The 14,887-nt window shown below is 38.6% G+C and overlaps 1 protein-coding gene across 1 annotated transcript; it reads left to right on the plus strand.

Moving 5' to 3' along the window:
- Positions 1-8,165: 8,165 nt before the first annotated feature.
- Positions 8,166-14,594, plus strand: LOC118558493. The gene is made up of 7 exons (XM_036129029.1): positions 8,166-8,243; positions 8,701-8,838; positions 9,440-9,581; positions 11,376-11,553; positions 12,592-12,733; positions 13,636-13,773; positions 14,585-14,594. Exons 1-7 carry the CDS (start codon positions 8,230-8,232, stop codon positions 14,592-14,594), a joined length of 762 nt encoding a protein of 253 aa, XP_035984922.1. The 5' UTR covers positions 8,166-8,229.
- Positions 14,595-14,887: the final 293 nt, after the last annotated feature.

Consider the following 14,887-nt stretch of genomic DNA (forward strand, 5'->3'; position numbering starts at 1 on the left):
AAAACCAAGATCAGATACTCAAATATTTTGTTGAACTGGTTTTAGCTTTTATTGCGGCACACATTTACGGTGACATTGCTTCGATAAGCTTCTGCAGTATTTCCACCAAGTGTTGCATTCATTTTTCACCAAGATCTTGCATTGATGATGGTAGACTCTGCCCGCTGAGCAAAGTTTCTCCAGCACATCCCAAATGTTCTCAAGGGGGTTAAGGTCTGGACTCTGGTGGTCAATCCATGTGTAAAAATGATGTGTCATGTTCCCTAAACCACTCTTTCACAATAAGAGCCCGATGAATCCTGGTGTTGTCATCTTGGAATATGTCCGTGCCATCAGGGGGAAAAACATCCGTGGATGGAATAACCTGGTCACTCAGTGTATTCAGGTAGTCAGCTGACCTCATTCTTTGTGCTCATACTGTTGCTGAACCTGGACCTGAACAACTGCAGGAACCCCAGATCATAGCATCGCCCCCACAGGCTGGTACAGGAGGCATGATAGGGGCATCACTTCACCTGCCTCTCTTCTTACCCTGATGAGCCCATCACTCTGGAACAGGGTAAATCTGAATTCATCAGACCATATGACCTTCTCCCATTGCTCCAGAGTCCAATCTTTATGCTCCCCAGCAAATTTAAGCCTTTTTTCCATGTTAGCCTCACTGATTAGTGGTTTTCTTGAGGCTACAAAGCTGTTCAGTTCCAATCCCTTGAGGTTCCTTTACATTGTGCTTGTGGAAATGCTCTTACTTTCACAATCAAACATAGCCAGGATTTCTACTGTTGTTTTTCTTCATTTTGATTTCACCAAATGCTTAAGTGATCGTCGATTAGGATCATTTAGGATTTTTTTCCGGCCACATTTTTACTCGAAGACGATGGGTCCCCACTATCCTTCCAGTTTTTAATAATGCACAGGACAGTTCTTAACCCAATTTTGGTAGTGTCTGCAATCTTCTTTGATATTTTCTCTGCTTGATGCATGCCAATGATTTGACCCTTCTGAAACAGACTAATGTCTTTTTTCACAACCACGGGAGTGTTGTTCCACATGGTTGTTTAAGAAATGAGAAGCAACTCATTGCATCAGTTGGTGTTAAATAACTTCTTTCCAGCTGAAATATAATCGCCCATGTAGTAATTATCCAATAGGAGGCTCGTACCTATTTGCTTAGTTAAAGCCAGGTGGCAACTTTTTTTTTTTTTGGCCAGCCAGTGTATCTTAGAAATTTGCTTGAAAACCATTTGTAGGCAAAGTCTAAAGGAAACATTCTCCCCTCTGTGGAGGTTTATTTTCATTTTGAACTTTGCTAGTTTTAAGCAGATTGACGCTTGATGGTCATACAAGAGGGTTAACATTTGTTGCAATATCACAGAGGAAAGGAAATCTAAAGATGAAGACGTGACCTTATTGATGTTGATGTGACTGGTCTGCAATTGAAAACTGTTTGATTTAGTTTAAAAAAATGACCTTTGTTGTAGGAATAAAAACACAGACATAAAGGATATACACTTCAAAAGGTGTCTATATTTCTCATACTTTTACTTAAACATTTTTTTGGTAAAGGTAAACAAAATGTTAATCTTTTTTATCTGAAGAAATGGAAAAATAAGGTTGTAAGATGTAAATGAATCACTAACAAACTATGCTTTGCATTTTACTATATATGTAGCCTATTGTATTATAATAAATAATTATTTATTGTGTTTTAATTACTGTGCTCTTTCTGTGGATGGAGTTCAGTGCTTTACAACTTTATATATGGCCAAAATAAATTATACTTTGGCTTCTGAGAACTAAAGACTCTGGCTCATTTCCTTGGGCTGCCAACAAAAGAGCTGTGTAATAGAAAAAGGTAACTTTTCTGTGCTTTGTGGTGATATGCGGTGCACTTACCCAGATTGGCCCACAGATGGTGGTAAGCCAACAAAAAAAAAAGCTAATGTGCTGCCACACAAATGGCAAAGCCGATTTTATCAGTCTGTATCATAGGTGAGCAGTTTGAAACGAGGTGGACACAAATGTAAAATAAATATATTTTTAGGATGTTAAAAACTTCTTTTGATTAGTTTCTGTGGCGTTGAGAGATTTGATGAGAAGTAACCAGGGGCGCATATAGAAGTTAAACGGGTGTGCAGATGCGGGCCCAATCATATTTGTGGTTTTGTCATGTTTCTGGCTCAGTTGTATAAATGCTCCCTCACTCTCCTACCTCTGCACCTTGCAATCAGTGTGACCTGCTGCACCTGTCAGCCATGCTCCCGCAGCAGCACTATCAATGCTGAATAAGCATTTAGTATATCAACACATTCTTAATCTAAGACACATTGGATTGCTCTAATATGCCTAATTCCACAATAGCTTTGATGCGGAGAGATTTAAAATCCACTAAGAATGTTGCTCCTCCATATTTTCTACATCCTGAGGAAAGGGGAACTGACTATCATCACAATAAATAACTCATTCAATCAGAATCAGAATCAGAATCAAGTTTAATCGCCAAGTAAGTTTGCACTTACAAGGAATTTGACTTGGTATTGATGGTGCAGAGAAAAAATAAGAATACAGTAAAATAAGAAGTAAAAAGTATATATACACGGAAGCTGTATACACTCAGCAGACTGTGCCTTAATGTAACGCAGAAGCTTGTAAGTCCTGAACGGGGGAGAGAGAGACAGTGTCCAGTGTCACGGGCGGCTCTTGGCCTTGTTCACAAGACCGGTAGCAGATGGAAAAAACTGTTCTTGTGGCGTGAGGTTTAGGTCCTGATGGACCGCAGCCTCCTGCCAGAGGGAAGTGACTAAAATAGTCTGTGACTGGGGTGCGAGGGATCAGCCACAATCTTCCCTGCAAAACCTAAAGGCGAGAAAAAACTATAGGAATGAAACTGCCTACATCAAAATCATTATCCCTACAGAATGAAATTATTTTATAATACAGATGAATAGAAACAAACACAAAATTATCTCAAAAGAATTATAATGATTACTACTAGTAATGCCAAAAAATGATGCTGTAGTTGTGGTTGGAATCTGACAAAATAAGGAAAACCTTAAGCGATCTTGAATGCAAATGTTTCAGATGAATGATGTTGTAGATCAGGGGTGTCAAACATACGCCCCGCGGGCCGCTTTCCAGCCCGCCGAACACTTCAGACCGGCCCCGTGGCTAAATACATAATCATTATTCAACAAAAAAAAAATTGCTGTCTTAATTCCAAAAAGAGCTCATCAGATTTGACTTTCACAAGTGGAGCAGTACTGCTTTTGCCATAGTGCTCCGCTTGATTTATGAATGTGAATAGTTTTATTATGATTCATGCGGGGAATATCTCAAATGATATGGACACTACAATAGGAAAGTAGGAGAAGAAAGGAAGAACAAGAAGAAAAAAGGAAAAGGTGAAAGAAAGAGGAGATAAAAGGAAGAGAATGATAAAACAATTATTGAAAAAAAAAACATGTACTTCGTTTAATTGAAAATCTGCAGTTCCTATATTGTCCACGAAGGGCGCTGTGTTTTAATCAGCAGATGGTAGCACTAAGCTTCAGATGTGGAAAATTGATTTTAAATCATTTCTTAATTTTTATCTGTTCGATGTATTTTGTCATGCAGGACAGTGTTTTTAAGTTCCAAAATTGTGAATAATTGTTTTTCAACATTGTACAATCACTGTGATCTGTTCTTATGCATAATGCACAAGTAAATGTTTAACTGAGTAAAAGTATTGTTGAAATTGCACATACTTTTCTTAAAAATACTGAGGTTATTCATAATATATTGTGTACAAGTAAAATTCATTTAATATAAAAATCAACAACAAGTCCACTTTTATAAGATTTATTTAATCTTGCAATGAGCTAACTCGTGTGGCCCTCTTGAGATCAGATTAAGCTTTATGCAGCCCCTAAACCAAAATGAGTTTGACACCCCTGTTGTAGATAATTGTAGTTAAAACTGGTTTGACTGGATAGACACACAAGTCTAAGTTTCAATGTCATCCCAGTGAGGCTCAGGTTGTTGTTCTCTGTCTATCCTCCTACTCCACCAACACCACCATCCACTATGCAAATTGACATTAGAGTGGAGGTAAATCAGTTTGAATAAGGGAATACAAAGCAAATTTAAAATAGATTTTATGGCAAACAAACAAATAATGGTACACAGGACAGTTCCTTTTTAGGAACAGGCTTTTGAGATATCAGGTAAATGCGGCTTCACTGTGAGATCATCTGTTGTAAAACTCCTATTCTTGAAAACACAGATGGGAGTCATGTAAATAAATTAAGGCAACCAAACTTATATTTGCATGCAACTTTTAACCATGTCTCCAGACGAGTAGACATGGAACTAAAAACAATGCTAATAGTATTCAAAATGTTGAACTCTCCAGCTGTTAAAATCTCTCGGTTTAGTTGTTTAGAGAAAAAAAATAACTTTGCACTGGTTGGTGGTGAAGTTTGTGAAATTTCAATTTAGCAAATCTTTATCTTTCTTGTTGAAGGAACACAGAGTTCCTGTTCAGTGATCTAGACTTTTTATGTGAAAGGTGATTATGTGGACATTACAATGGGAAAGTATGAGAGGAAAGGAAGAACAAGGAGAAAAAAAAGAAAAGGAGAAAAGGTGAAAGAAAGAGGAGATAAAAGGGAGAGAATGATAAAACGTCTTCAGTCTGCTTCATCACCTGCAAAGAGAGATGTAAAAAGAACAGCACAACCAACAGATATAGAATAACAGATACAATAAAGTAACACCTTGATACCATTGCTGAATTATATGTATTATTATTTAATCTGACATGTATCATGTGATAGCTGAAGTTAAAAAAATATGGGCTTTCTGTGTAGAAGTGAATCTCTAAGTACCTGGAACCCATTACGTGTAGTTAATTATGAGAATGCACTTGTGTATGTAAAGTTTATCCAAAAGAAAATGCTCAGTAGTGGTTGTGAAGAGCCAAAGACCCGTACCCCCAGAGCACCGAGGCAGGTGCCGCAGGACCCAAAACCCCAGACGCCCAAAGGGACCCCCAAAGTAAAGGCGCCCAAGAGGGGCCAACACAGGAAATCTGCCCCCCCACCAAGGGAAGAGAAGAGACAGCCCCGAGGAGATCCCCCAGCTGCCGCAATGCCGAAGCCCCTAGGAGCCGTGTGGACGAGCCCGTGGGCTCCGCTGGCAGCCAGCTACGCTGAAGTGGAACCGGCCATGGGCCCCAGGGAACTGAGGCCCTAGGGGTGCCCTGCCCCCCAGCGGGAGCACCAAACGAGCCCCGGGGGGCCAGGCCCCACGAAGCAGCTGCCAGGAATGAACCGGCACAAGCCCGGGCATCCACCCCCGAACCCGAGGACCGCTAATGCACCAGCGGGCTAAGTCGCCAGCCAGCGGAGGAGGGCAGGAGGGGGTGGGCTCCGTGCTTAGACTTGAGATGTTCTTGGGAGAGGGAGCAGTTCAGGCCCAAACCTGACAAGTAAACAAAAAGAACACACATACAGTCTCATTCCCACTTTCCAACCCTAGTGCCCCACTCGAAACGCGCAGACTTTCAAAAAAAATTTAAAAATAAATAAAAATGACACGGTACACACATTCGCACATAACACTCATATCCAATCTCTGAAATCCAGACCTACCTGCTTCCTGCTTTGGTCCTGGCCAGATTTGGTCCTGGCCAGATTTTCTCAACAAGAAGACTGGGCAAAGGAGAGCCATCGTGTGCAGATGGGAAATTTGCAGCTGGATACACTCTTGAATCCTGGCAGCAGAGGAAAATTGTGTGTCTATTTTGTCTGCCAAGGACGTTGAAGACGCTTACACAATTGGATTTATGATAACAGGGTTTCTGCTTTTTGGAGCTGGCGGTTACCTGGAGTATTGACAAATTCAGAAAATCTCAGCAGCTGTTCTGGCCATAGTGAGGCAGCCAGGACTGTATGAAGGATTAAACCGGACTACGAACAGATGCAGACTCAGATGCTTTGTGAGCAAAACTGCAAGCTGGATGTGATCCTTGCACAGTATCGCATGATGGCTGTGGTCAGAACTCAATAAGGAGATGGGATAGATCTTGGTGAAGTTTTAAGCCCCGCAGTGGTGGAAAGACCACAAGTTTTACTGTTATTGGACTCATCATTGAGACATACCAGAAAGAATTTAAGGCAGATGGAGAATTCTCTCATTTCGCCTAAGACAAAAGAATTTGCTACGATCTGAATCTGGCTCGCCCGATGCCGGCCTTGGAGGCTGGTATTTCAATCTCTCCTGGATTTTATCTAAACAAGACACTCTGCCCCCGCTACCAGTCCTTCCATGACACCTATGACCTGAAACAGTGCTCTACTGAACTGGCTGAGAAACACACCATCAAATGCTAATGGCTGAAGGGGGGCTACCGGATGCACTATCTCTTCCACACGTGTTATGCTTTATGATGTCTGTATATTGCTTTTTTTGTACTGAGGTTTTTCTTGTATTCTCATACTGTGTCCCTGTTCAGAGACAGTGCAAGAAATGCACTTTATCTTCCCCTTAACCATTCTAATGTATTATTTTCTCTTCTCTGCAAAAAGGCAGCGCTTTGTGGCAGCATCTTTAGTCACCTGTCTAACCGTGTTTGTCTTTCTTGATGGGATGTACTGAAATGGAATTTCCCCCTTGGGGGACAAATAAAGCAATTCAGTTAAATACAAATGATTCAATGCATTTAGATTCCAACGAGGACCTCCAAGTTAGAGAACCAAGAATTTTAGATGAGGGCAAATTAACTTATTGAGAACAATATTTTGTATGTGTTTAACCCATTCATAATTCAACTCTGGGTTAGATAAAACGTTATTTAAGAAAATAACATTTAAAGAATGTTTTGCTAAATTAAAAAAACAGCACTGGATTTTTAGTGTGTGCAATTATTTCTCCAAAAATCCATCAACTCAAAGATGACTTAGCTTAAGATTATAGAGAACGCTGTAAGGGATGAATGCTGAAGTTCTGTTGGGAGTGTGTTTGGGTCATGTGGCCATTGGTTTGTTAGCTTTCATTAATCCACATTTCCTATTCATGCTGTTCGAACACTAGTAGCACTATTGGATGATGGCGAAGCAAATCAAAAACAAGTTTTGTTATCTTTAAAAAATATATAGTTATGCTTAACTTCTTAGTAGCAAGGCTGTTAAGGAGGCTAATAGCATGTAATGTTACTGGACGTCCAGGGCTTATTTTAAGGGCTGTTAGCTACATTTGGTGTAATGAACAGACCAGAAAATACAAACATAAATATCCCATCAGTGTTTAGAAACAAAGATTGTTAAAGTCTTAAAACACAATTCAAAATACATTAGCATAGCTTTGTTTCAAAGACCATTTGCAGATAGCTTAACCTGTTAGCGCCACGTCTTAATCTCAATAAAACCTTAAAAACACAGAGAAAACAAATTAGATGTAAACCATTTTAAACTGCTTCATCCCAGACTAATTATCTCTGTTCATCTCTGCCAAACCTCTGCCTTTGTGTTCCTTTTGGGTGACTGGGGGTATCCAGTTTTGGTCAATTGCCCCAGGGTGAAAACTCTCATTTATTCCTGCTCCCGGGCGAGAAAGCGGCTCTCACTCTCTTTTACGCCCATCTCATGGGCATTTGTCAATGGCTTGTTTGGTGTGGCTGCACTTGGCTTATGGTGACCGCAGCGTGTCGGATCAGCGGTATTCACTTAGGCTCTTCTGGGGATCTCTGCATGGCTTGGAGAGGCATAATGGGTCCTGGGTAAACTTTCTCCTGCAAGCAGCTGAACAAAAATCATGATCAGTCTATTTCTGTGATGGCTTGCTGGCTGCTTCGATGTCTCATTTCACAGAAAAAAGCTTAGCTTTGGTTTCCAGACTAAACACATGTTGGCAGCTCCACAGGAAGAGTAATGCATTATTTTTAATTATCAGATTTTTCTTTCCTCTTTTTCCTCCTTAGCTGGCAGGTGAAGATCTGGTTTATATTCAGGTTAAAACTCCCCCATGAAAATCTTCCACACCCAGGACTGTAATGAGAGGGAGTGGAAGAGATGCTGTCTCTGGGAGTATAAATGCTCCTGGTCTCAAGTAGCTACCTGTTTTAGTGCAGAGAAATTGACTCGTTCAACATGTTGCTCTCTCTGCTGCTGCTGCTGCTGCTGGTCAGAGGTACACAAGCGACTCATTATCGTGGCACTGTGATGACCTACTACCCAAAGATTTACTCAAATGGATCAGTCTCTGTAAGTACAGATTATTTTTCCTTTTTGTTTAATTGTTTCAAGAGTTGATCAAACCTGTTACGTTTTAAAAATCTACAGGTAATGCTTCGCTTTAAGTTCAACTACGAAACCTGCCAAGATAGCTCATATTCTTGCACTGGCAACTGTGGTGCAGAAAGTTTAATTCTTTCAAACACCTACATTGAGCAAGTCACTAATTCTTGGTGTCAGAGTGAAAAAATCACATCTCGGTTGCTTCCCAACAACTCTGCATTTCAGCTTGTGTGAGTCCACATTAAATATGTTTGAATTAAATATATTTTTTAAATATAGTGTGCAGAGATATTTAAAATTCAGAAGCTTAATTTGTTCAGTTAATTCTTGTATTCTTTAGATTTGTTCAGAGATTTATTGAGAGAAAAGTTAAAATTACATGAGAGATCATTGTCTACAACCTGACCCTGAATGTCCATTACAGGTTTAGTGGTGGTGCCTGGTTAACTAATCTAAATGGCATTGGATCCTGGAGAGCTGTGGCAGACGTTGAACTGAGGCGCCGGTCCGACACCAACAAACCCAACTCATCACCACAGACCACCATCTTTCCTGCCCTGAGGTAATTCTGCAATCATTTAGATCGTATGCTGGCAATTATATATTAGAAAATTATACAGTTTAGTATTGTTAGTGCAAATCAAATATATCTAATTAATTTTACCAAAAAGGAAAATACTCCAATTTAATCACTAGATTTCTCCGAAATGGCGTTAATCTAACTCCAAGTATTAGCTGTCAGAAGCAGGTTTGACATATGAGAAAATTGTGGTGCAAGGAGCAAAATTGGAGGTTTTTATTCGAATTATGTTTCTTTGAAACTAGACTGTTTCTAAAATTGTGAAAATCTTAAACTGATTTAACAGTTACCTCTATTTCATCATTTGCTATATTTTTAAAGACTTATTATTCAGCGGGACTTTGAGGCATAAGATAAGTACAGCATTGGGCTATAGATCAGCTTGAACCCATTAAAATATGTGTAGTATCAGCCTATAACTGCGACCGATGTTTTAATAAAGCAGGTTTTGGTAACACTCAGATTTTTCACCCAACAGTTTCTTTCTATCTAAAACAGAACAATAAACATTTGATATGATGACAACAAATAAATACAGACATGTTCTACAATAATGGATTTCTATATATTTCTGCTCCTTCAGAGTTCCTTCAAACTGTTATAGACAAATTAACCTGTTGGCCTTTGACCCCGATGACGACGAGGTTAAATGCAGATATGCTGATTTATCCTTGACTGAATGTGCCTCACCCTGCACACCTCCACCTGTTCTCAGCCTGTCCTCTGTAAGTAACAAATATTAATCTCATGTTATATGAGTCAGAAATAAGTTGCAAAGCTATAGTGATGTTGAAGAAGCAAGAAGAAAAAAGATGCATTCTTTAAATCATGTGAAATAACTTGGCCTGTTTGAATTGGATTGTAAACCTTTTCATTTTTGACTCTTAAATTCATCATTAACTTTTTAACATATCCAAACTGTCTTGCATATTGTATTGTTAAGTGGGTTTAAAATGATTTGAGAATTAAAATATTTTGTAAATTATTACTTTTTTTGCCACAAATGTTTCTTGTGTAGGTGAATCAACTCTTTTGAAGCGTTAAGCCTCAAGACAAGAAATATTTTTATTTTGTTACACTTTTTTGTTATTACAGATTATCTAAAGGGTTAGTTTGGAATTCTCCAGTTATATAAATTTTAACATTAACTATTAATACTTAAATATTTAGTATATTAAACCTACACCTTAGCACCATTATGAAAACTTCAAAAATGAAAACCAATATATAGAAGTTCCCCCCACACTCTTATCCCATGGCCTCTCCTGGAACCTTTAAATGGTGTCCGGACCTTTGGAGAAGCATTTGTCCAAACACCCTGGAGAGGACACAGGACAGACAGGTGAGTAATTACATCCTAATAAGATTTAGTAAACAGTAGACCTTATTTGCGCCAATCAACAACTTTTGTCTCCTCACAAGCAATCACCACACTGCCTAACCACACAGAGGGCCTGGAATTAAAGGCTACCTAATAATAATTAAAATACTGTGAGGAAGAGGAAGCAGGAGCATACAAAAAACACTTATAAGTTTATCAAAGACAACTATGACAGAACCCCAGATTTTGTCCAGCTCATGGGAGAAATCTTTAATTGTGTGCCGAGATCATACACAAACCATCTGAACTTTCATGATGTCAAAGAATGAAGTGCAAACAGGACTATATGTATGATTTGAAACGATTGCGTCAGTGAAAAACTTTGACAATCATGTCTGGCATCAAGGTGCCGTTTATCCAGCAGTTTATACCACAGATATGTTTCCCAGAAATCATAACAGTTATCTCCATGGTCAAAGCGATGTAAAGGAAGCACCTAATCTATAAAACACAGTGCAAGCTTTATGCTGTTGAGACAGGACATTAATTATTAGTAAGGTTTTTACAAAACAGCACTTCTTTCACTTCTTCTCCCACACTTCTGAGTAATGTTCAATAAACAATAAAAAATAATGTGCAAATGTTATCTATCCTTTAAGAGCAATTCTAAATACAGTGCTAGTGAAAGGGCTTTTAATAAAGTGCAAAGGTGCTCACAAAGTGCTCTAGAAGTTACAACAGTAAAAATAGTACAAGTAACCACAGCAACATTCCACTAAGGGCAACATCTGAGGATGAACCTAATTTTCTAACAAGCTCCTGGTGATATGACATTGTTCTACTACAGCTGAGGGAATCATTACTGATAATATCATGACAGAACCTCTCTTTAAAAAGCTGACATAACCCTTAACTACATCTGTGTCTCCAGCGTTTTCAGCTTCGATGGACGCTATTTTTCTCATTGAGTGATTTTTGGTTTTGGCATAAAAACTCCCATCCATCCATCCATCCATCCATCCATCCATCCATCCATCCATCCATCCATCCATCTGTCCATCCATCCATCCATCCATTTTCTGACCCATAATGTGTAAATTAAAGGGATTTTATTTGAACGCATAATTCATTCAAATTATTTAGCACATAATATTGATCTTATCTTGAGGTTGTGTTTAAATGTTTTGTGTTCTTGCAGACTTGTACTCTGTCATTCAGTGGGACCTCAAGCAGTAATCAAGGCTGGTATGTAGTCCAGATGGTGATGGAGGACTTCCCCAGACAGTCAATCACCCTGACGCACACTAACGGGTCACGGGTTTGGAAAACGGCCAGCGATGCAATCAGCAAGATACCCATCCAGTTTGCTTTTCAAGGTAAGATTTGATCACATAGTTTCCCACATTCACATGCAGAGAGCTACTGTGACATCCGACTGATCAGTTTCAAGTGTTTAGTTTTGTTGATCTTTTTGTATCCTAAAGTTTCCAAGAAACCCCAAAACTGGGTTTCTTGGAAAACTAGAATATTATATAAGAACGAGCACAATAAAAAGGAATTTTTAATTCATAAAATGTTGTCCTAATAAAAAAAAAACATGCATTTTCTATAATCTGCCCCCCCCCCCCCCCCCCCACACACACACACACACACACATCACTACCACCACTACCAAATAGTCACCCATAAATTACAGAGGTAACTCCAATAAATAACCTCAAATTTACTTGTGTATTGATGAATAATAGAATAATAAAACCTAGAACTAAAACTCAGAAGAGGGTGTATGGTACCTCTTCTTCAGCATTCAGCTCCCTGAAGGCAGGTGGGAGGAAGCTGTTAATCAGTCTAGATTTTCTTCCGTCAATGTTGTCATACGATTTGCCAGATGGTAGCTTTTAGAAGAAGTTGAAGCGTGGATGTGAGGAGGGGTCTTTGTTGATTTGCTCTGCATGCCTGTGTTTTCTGATGTACTGCATCTGTTCCACTGTATTAGCTGTCTAATAATAATAACTGTTGGGTGATGGTGTATTATTTGTAGTATTCTACTTACATGCAAAAATGTGTAGACAAGATCACTTGACATAACAAATGAACAAAAGATTGATCACAAAAAAAGTCATTGATTTATCTTCTAAACAAGGATAATTGCAGGATAATTTGTCCTAAGGCGATGCACATAATTTACAAATAGGTCTGCATTTATATTTACAGCTCAGGATGGCTGAGGTTTCTTCTCTCCTGATGTGTTCCAGTGGATCACAAAAAGCTGATGAATCAATCTTCTAAATTTGTTGCAGGACAATTTGTGTCAAAGAAATGCATATTGATTTTTTTTTTTTTAGACAAACATGTCTGCATTAGTGTTTTCAGTTCAGGACGGCTAAGGTTGTTTCTTTCCTGATCTGTTCCAGTGGCTCCCGCAGCACCGTCCTGCACAGAAGGTGCTTATCTGCCAAGATTCCTGTTTCCAACTCCTGAACACGGAACTCGGTTCTACAATCCTGTCAGTCAGACTCTGGAGATCAACATCCGAGCAGACGCAACTGAGTGTGTGTAAGGAAATGCAAAACACATGGAAAAAAAAGAGTCAGTAGAAACAAAGCAGAAGCTGGTACAAAGCACAGTTCCCTGTTAAAACTGGTTGTTTTTGTGGACATTTGACTTAAGTTGGAAGTAGACCGTATCTGTTGTGTCAAGGCAAAGCAAGTTTATTTGCATGGCACATTTCAGCAACAAAAGGGCTTTACATCACAAAAACAAAGGACTTTACAGGGGCATAATGAAGGAAAGTTGAACTACAGGCTGAAATGATTGATTAATGTTTAATTTCTTAGTTTAAATACATGAGTCAAAATATGATCTAAACAAGAGGGATTGAAACCTAGGTTTAAGAGAACTCTGGGTTTCAGTATTCTTGCAGTTTTCACATGAATATCGACTAGATGTTGTGCTAAAAGCATAGTATTGTAGTCTTAAGTAGTCACAAAGAAATGAAGACTTCTGCACACTGCAGTCCCTCTGGTGGAATTAACACAAAACAGGTATCTGAAACACACGACACAAACATTATGTTTATGATGAATCATAATAATCATATATCTGCTGCTGGCCTTCCTGGAGCACAGGCTGTTTTGTGATTCTACAGAATACACAGATGTTCAGTCCGCCCTTGATAAAAACTTGAATGCTGCTTCTCTATGTTTTGATTCTGGGGGTGCGGCATAAATGTAGAAAACAATTTCTGTTTGGTGTTAAAGTTTTTACAGATTTTATTGAATGCATATAGTCTGCAAATAGAGAGGTTCCAGTTTACAAAGCAATGAATACCATATAAAAACCTGTTTGTCTGGTTCAAAATATCAACATTAAGATGTTGACAAAAACATCTGCCCTATTTGTAGGCAGAAAAAAGTTGGAATCATATAACAATTTTGTATATTTCCTGTTTGATGAAGGATCACTGGGCTCCTGTACAGCGGGCCGCACAATGTGGTCAAGACTTCTTCTGGATCAGGATACTTTACTCTGACATGGACGCCATCTGCAAGAGAGGATGGACAAAACCACCCCATCTGCTTTGTCGTCCAGGCAAAGTTAGTATTTGGACCCTTTAGAAATGACAATAAATGTACAAAGTGTGTATTGAAGAACCTGAAATACACCAAAGTAAATATACAACTACAGTGTCAAGAGATTACACAAAATATTACAAAAAACAATATATCAATTAAATAATTAACTGCATTGTTGACAAAGGTTTTTATTCTCCCGGGTAATGAGGCATATAACTCCTTAAAGTAAATGTATGTATTACTTTAGTAACTTAATCCCAAACTGAAAATTGTCAGAAGAAGCATTCTTCATTTTGTTTACATTGACCTTATCACTTAGTTTTCTCTTATAATATTTTCCAAGGTTGAGGTGAATATAGAGGGAGGGAACTTTGGCCATTCCTGTTTTTACTCAATGTCTGTGCGTTGTCCAGATACCTGGATTTGTACTCTTCTTTAGATCTCCACACAGATTTTTTGTAGGATTTCCTGTCGGTCTGAGGACTGATATGACCATTAAAAGGGTTAAGATTTGGTCTGATAAAACATTTATGAGTTGATGTGGGCATATAATATGGCTTAACAACCCAATGACCCATTTGGGGTTTTCTGGAATCATATTTTTATTTACAATATGCTGGTATTTGGAAAAGTTCCTGATTCCTACTTCAATCCTATTTAATGAGAATTTGCAGACATTGCACAAAACAGACAGAGCTCAAGACACAATGCTTTAGATCTGCAGAGTTCTATTATGTGCAAACATTGAAGTATTATTTTGTTGAGTGCAATGAATTTAGAATGAATTAACACATGCATTATTAAACTCTTTTGTGGTGGTACTTGTCTACAGACTTCTGTAAGAACAACAATGTCCAGTGTGAGGAAGTGGTGAAGATATTTCCTGCACGCTTCTTATCCTTAAGGTTTACTAGATCAAAAAAGTCTTCTTAATTTTGTATGATGGAAGAGATGTTGTTTTCAGAAATACTCTCTTCAAATACTGGGACATGGTGCTATCCAGGAGTTTAAACAATGCAGAAAGCCTGATTATTAAAAGAGAAATACCTTGTGTTGTACCTACCATTTTCCTCTGTAAGAAGATAGAAATCTTTTGGTGATGATTTTTTCCTTAATAAAAAAAAAAGTATTTATC

The sequence above is a fragment of the Fundulus heteroclitus genome, unplaced genomic scaffold, assembly GCF_011125445.2.
Source record: "Fundulus heteroclitus isolate FHET01 unplaced genomic scaffold, MU-UCD_Fhet_4.1 scaffold_130, whole genome shotgun sequence".
NCBI classification, from domain to species: domain Eukaryota; kingdom Metazoa; phylum Chordata; class Actinopteri; order Cyprinodontiformes; family Fundulidae; genus Fundulus; species Fundulus heteroclitus.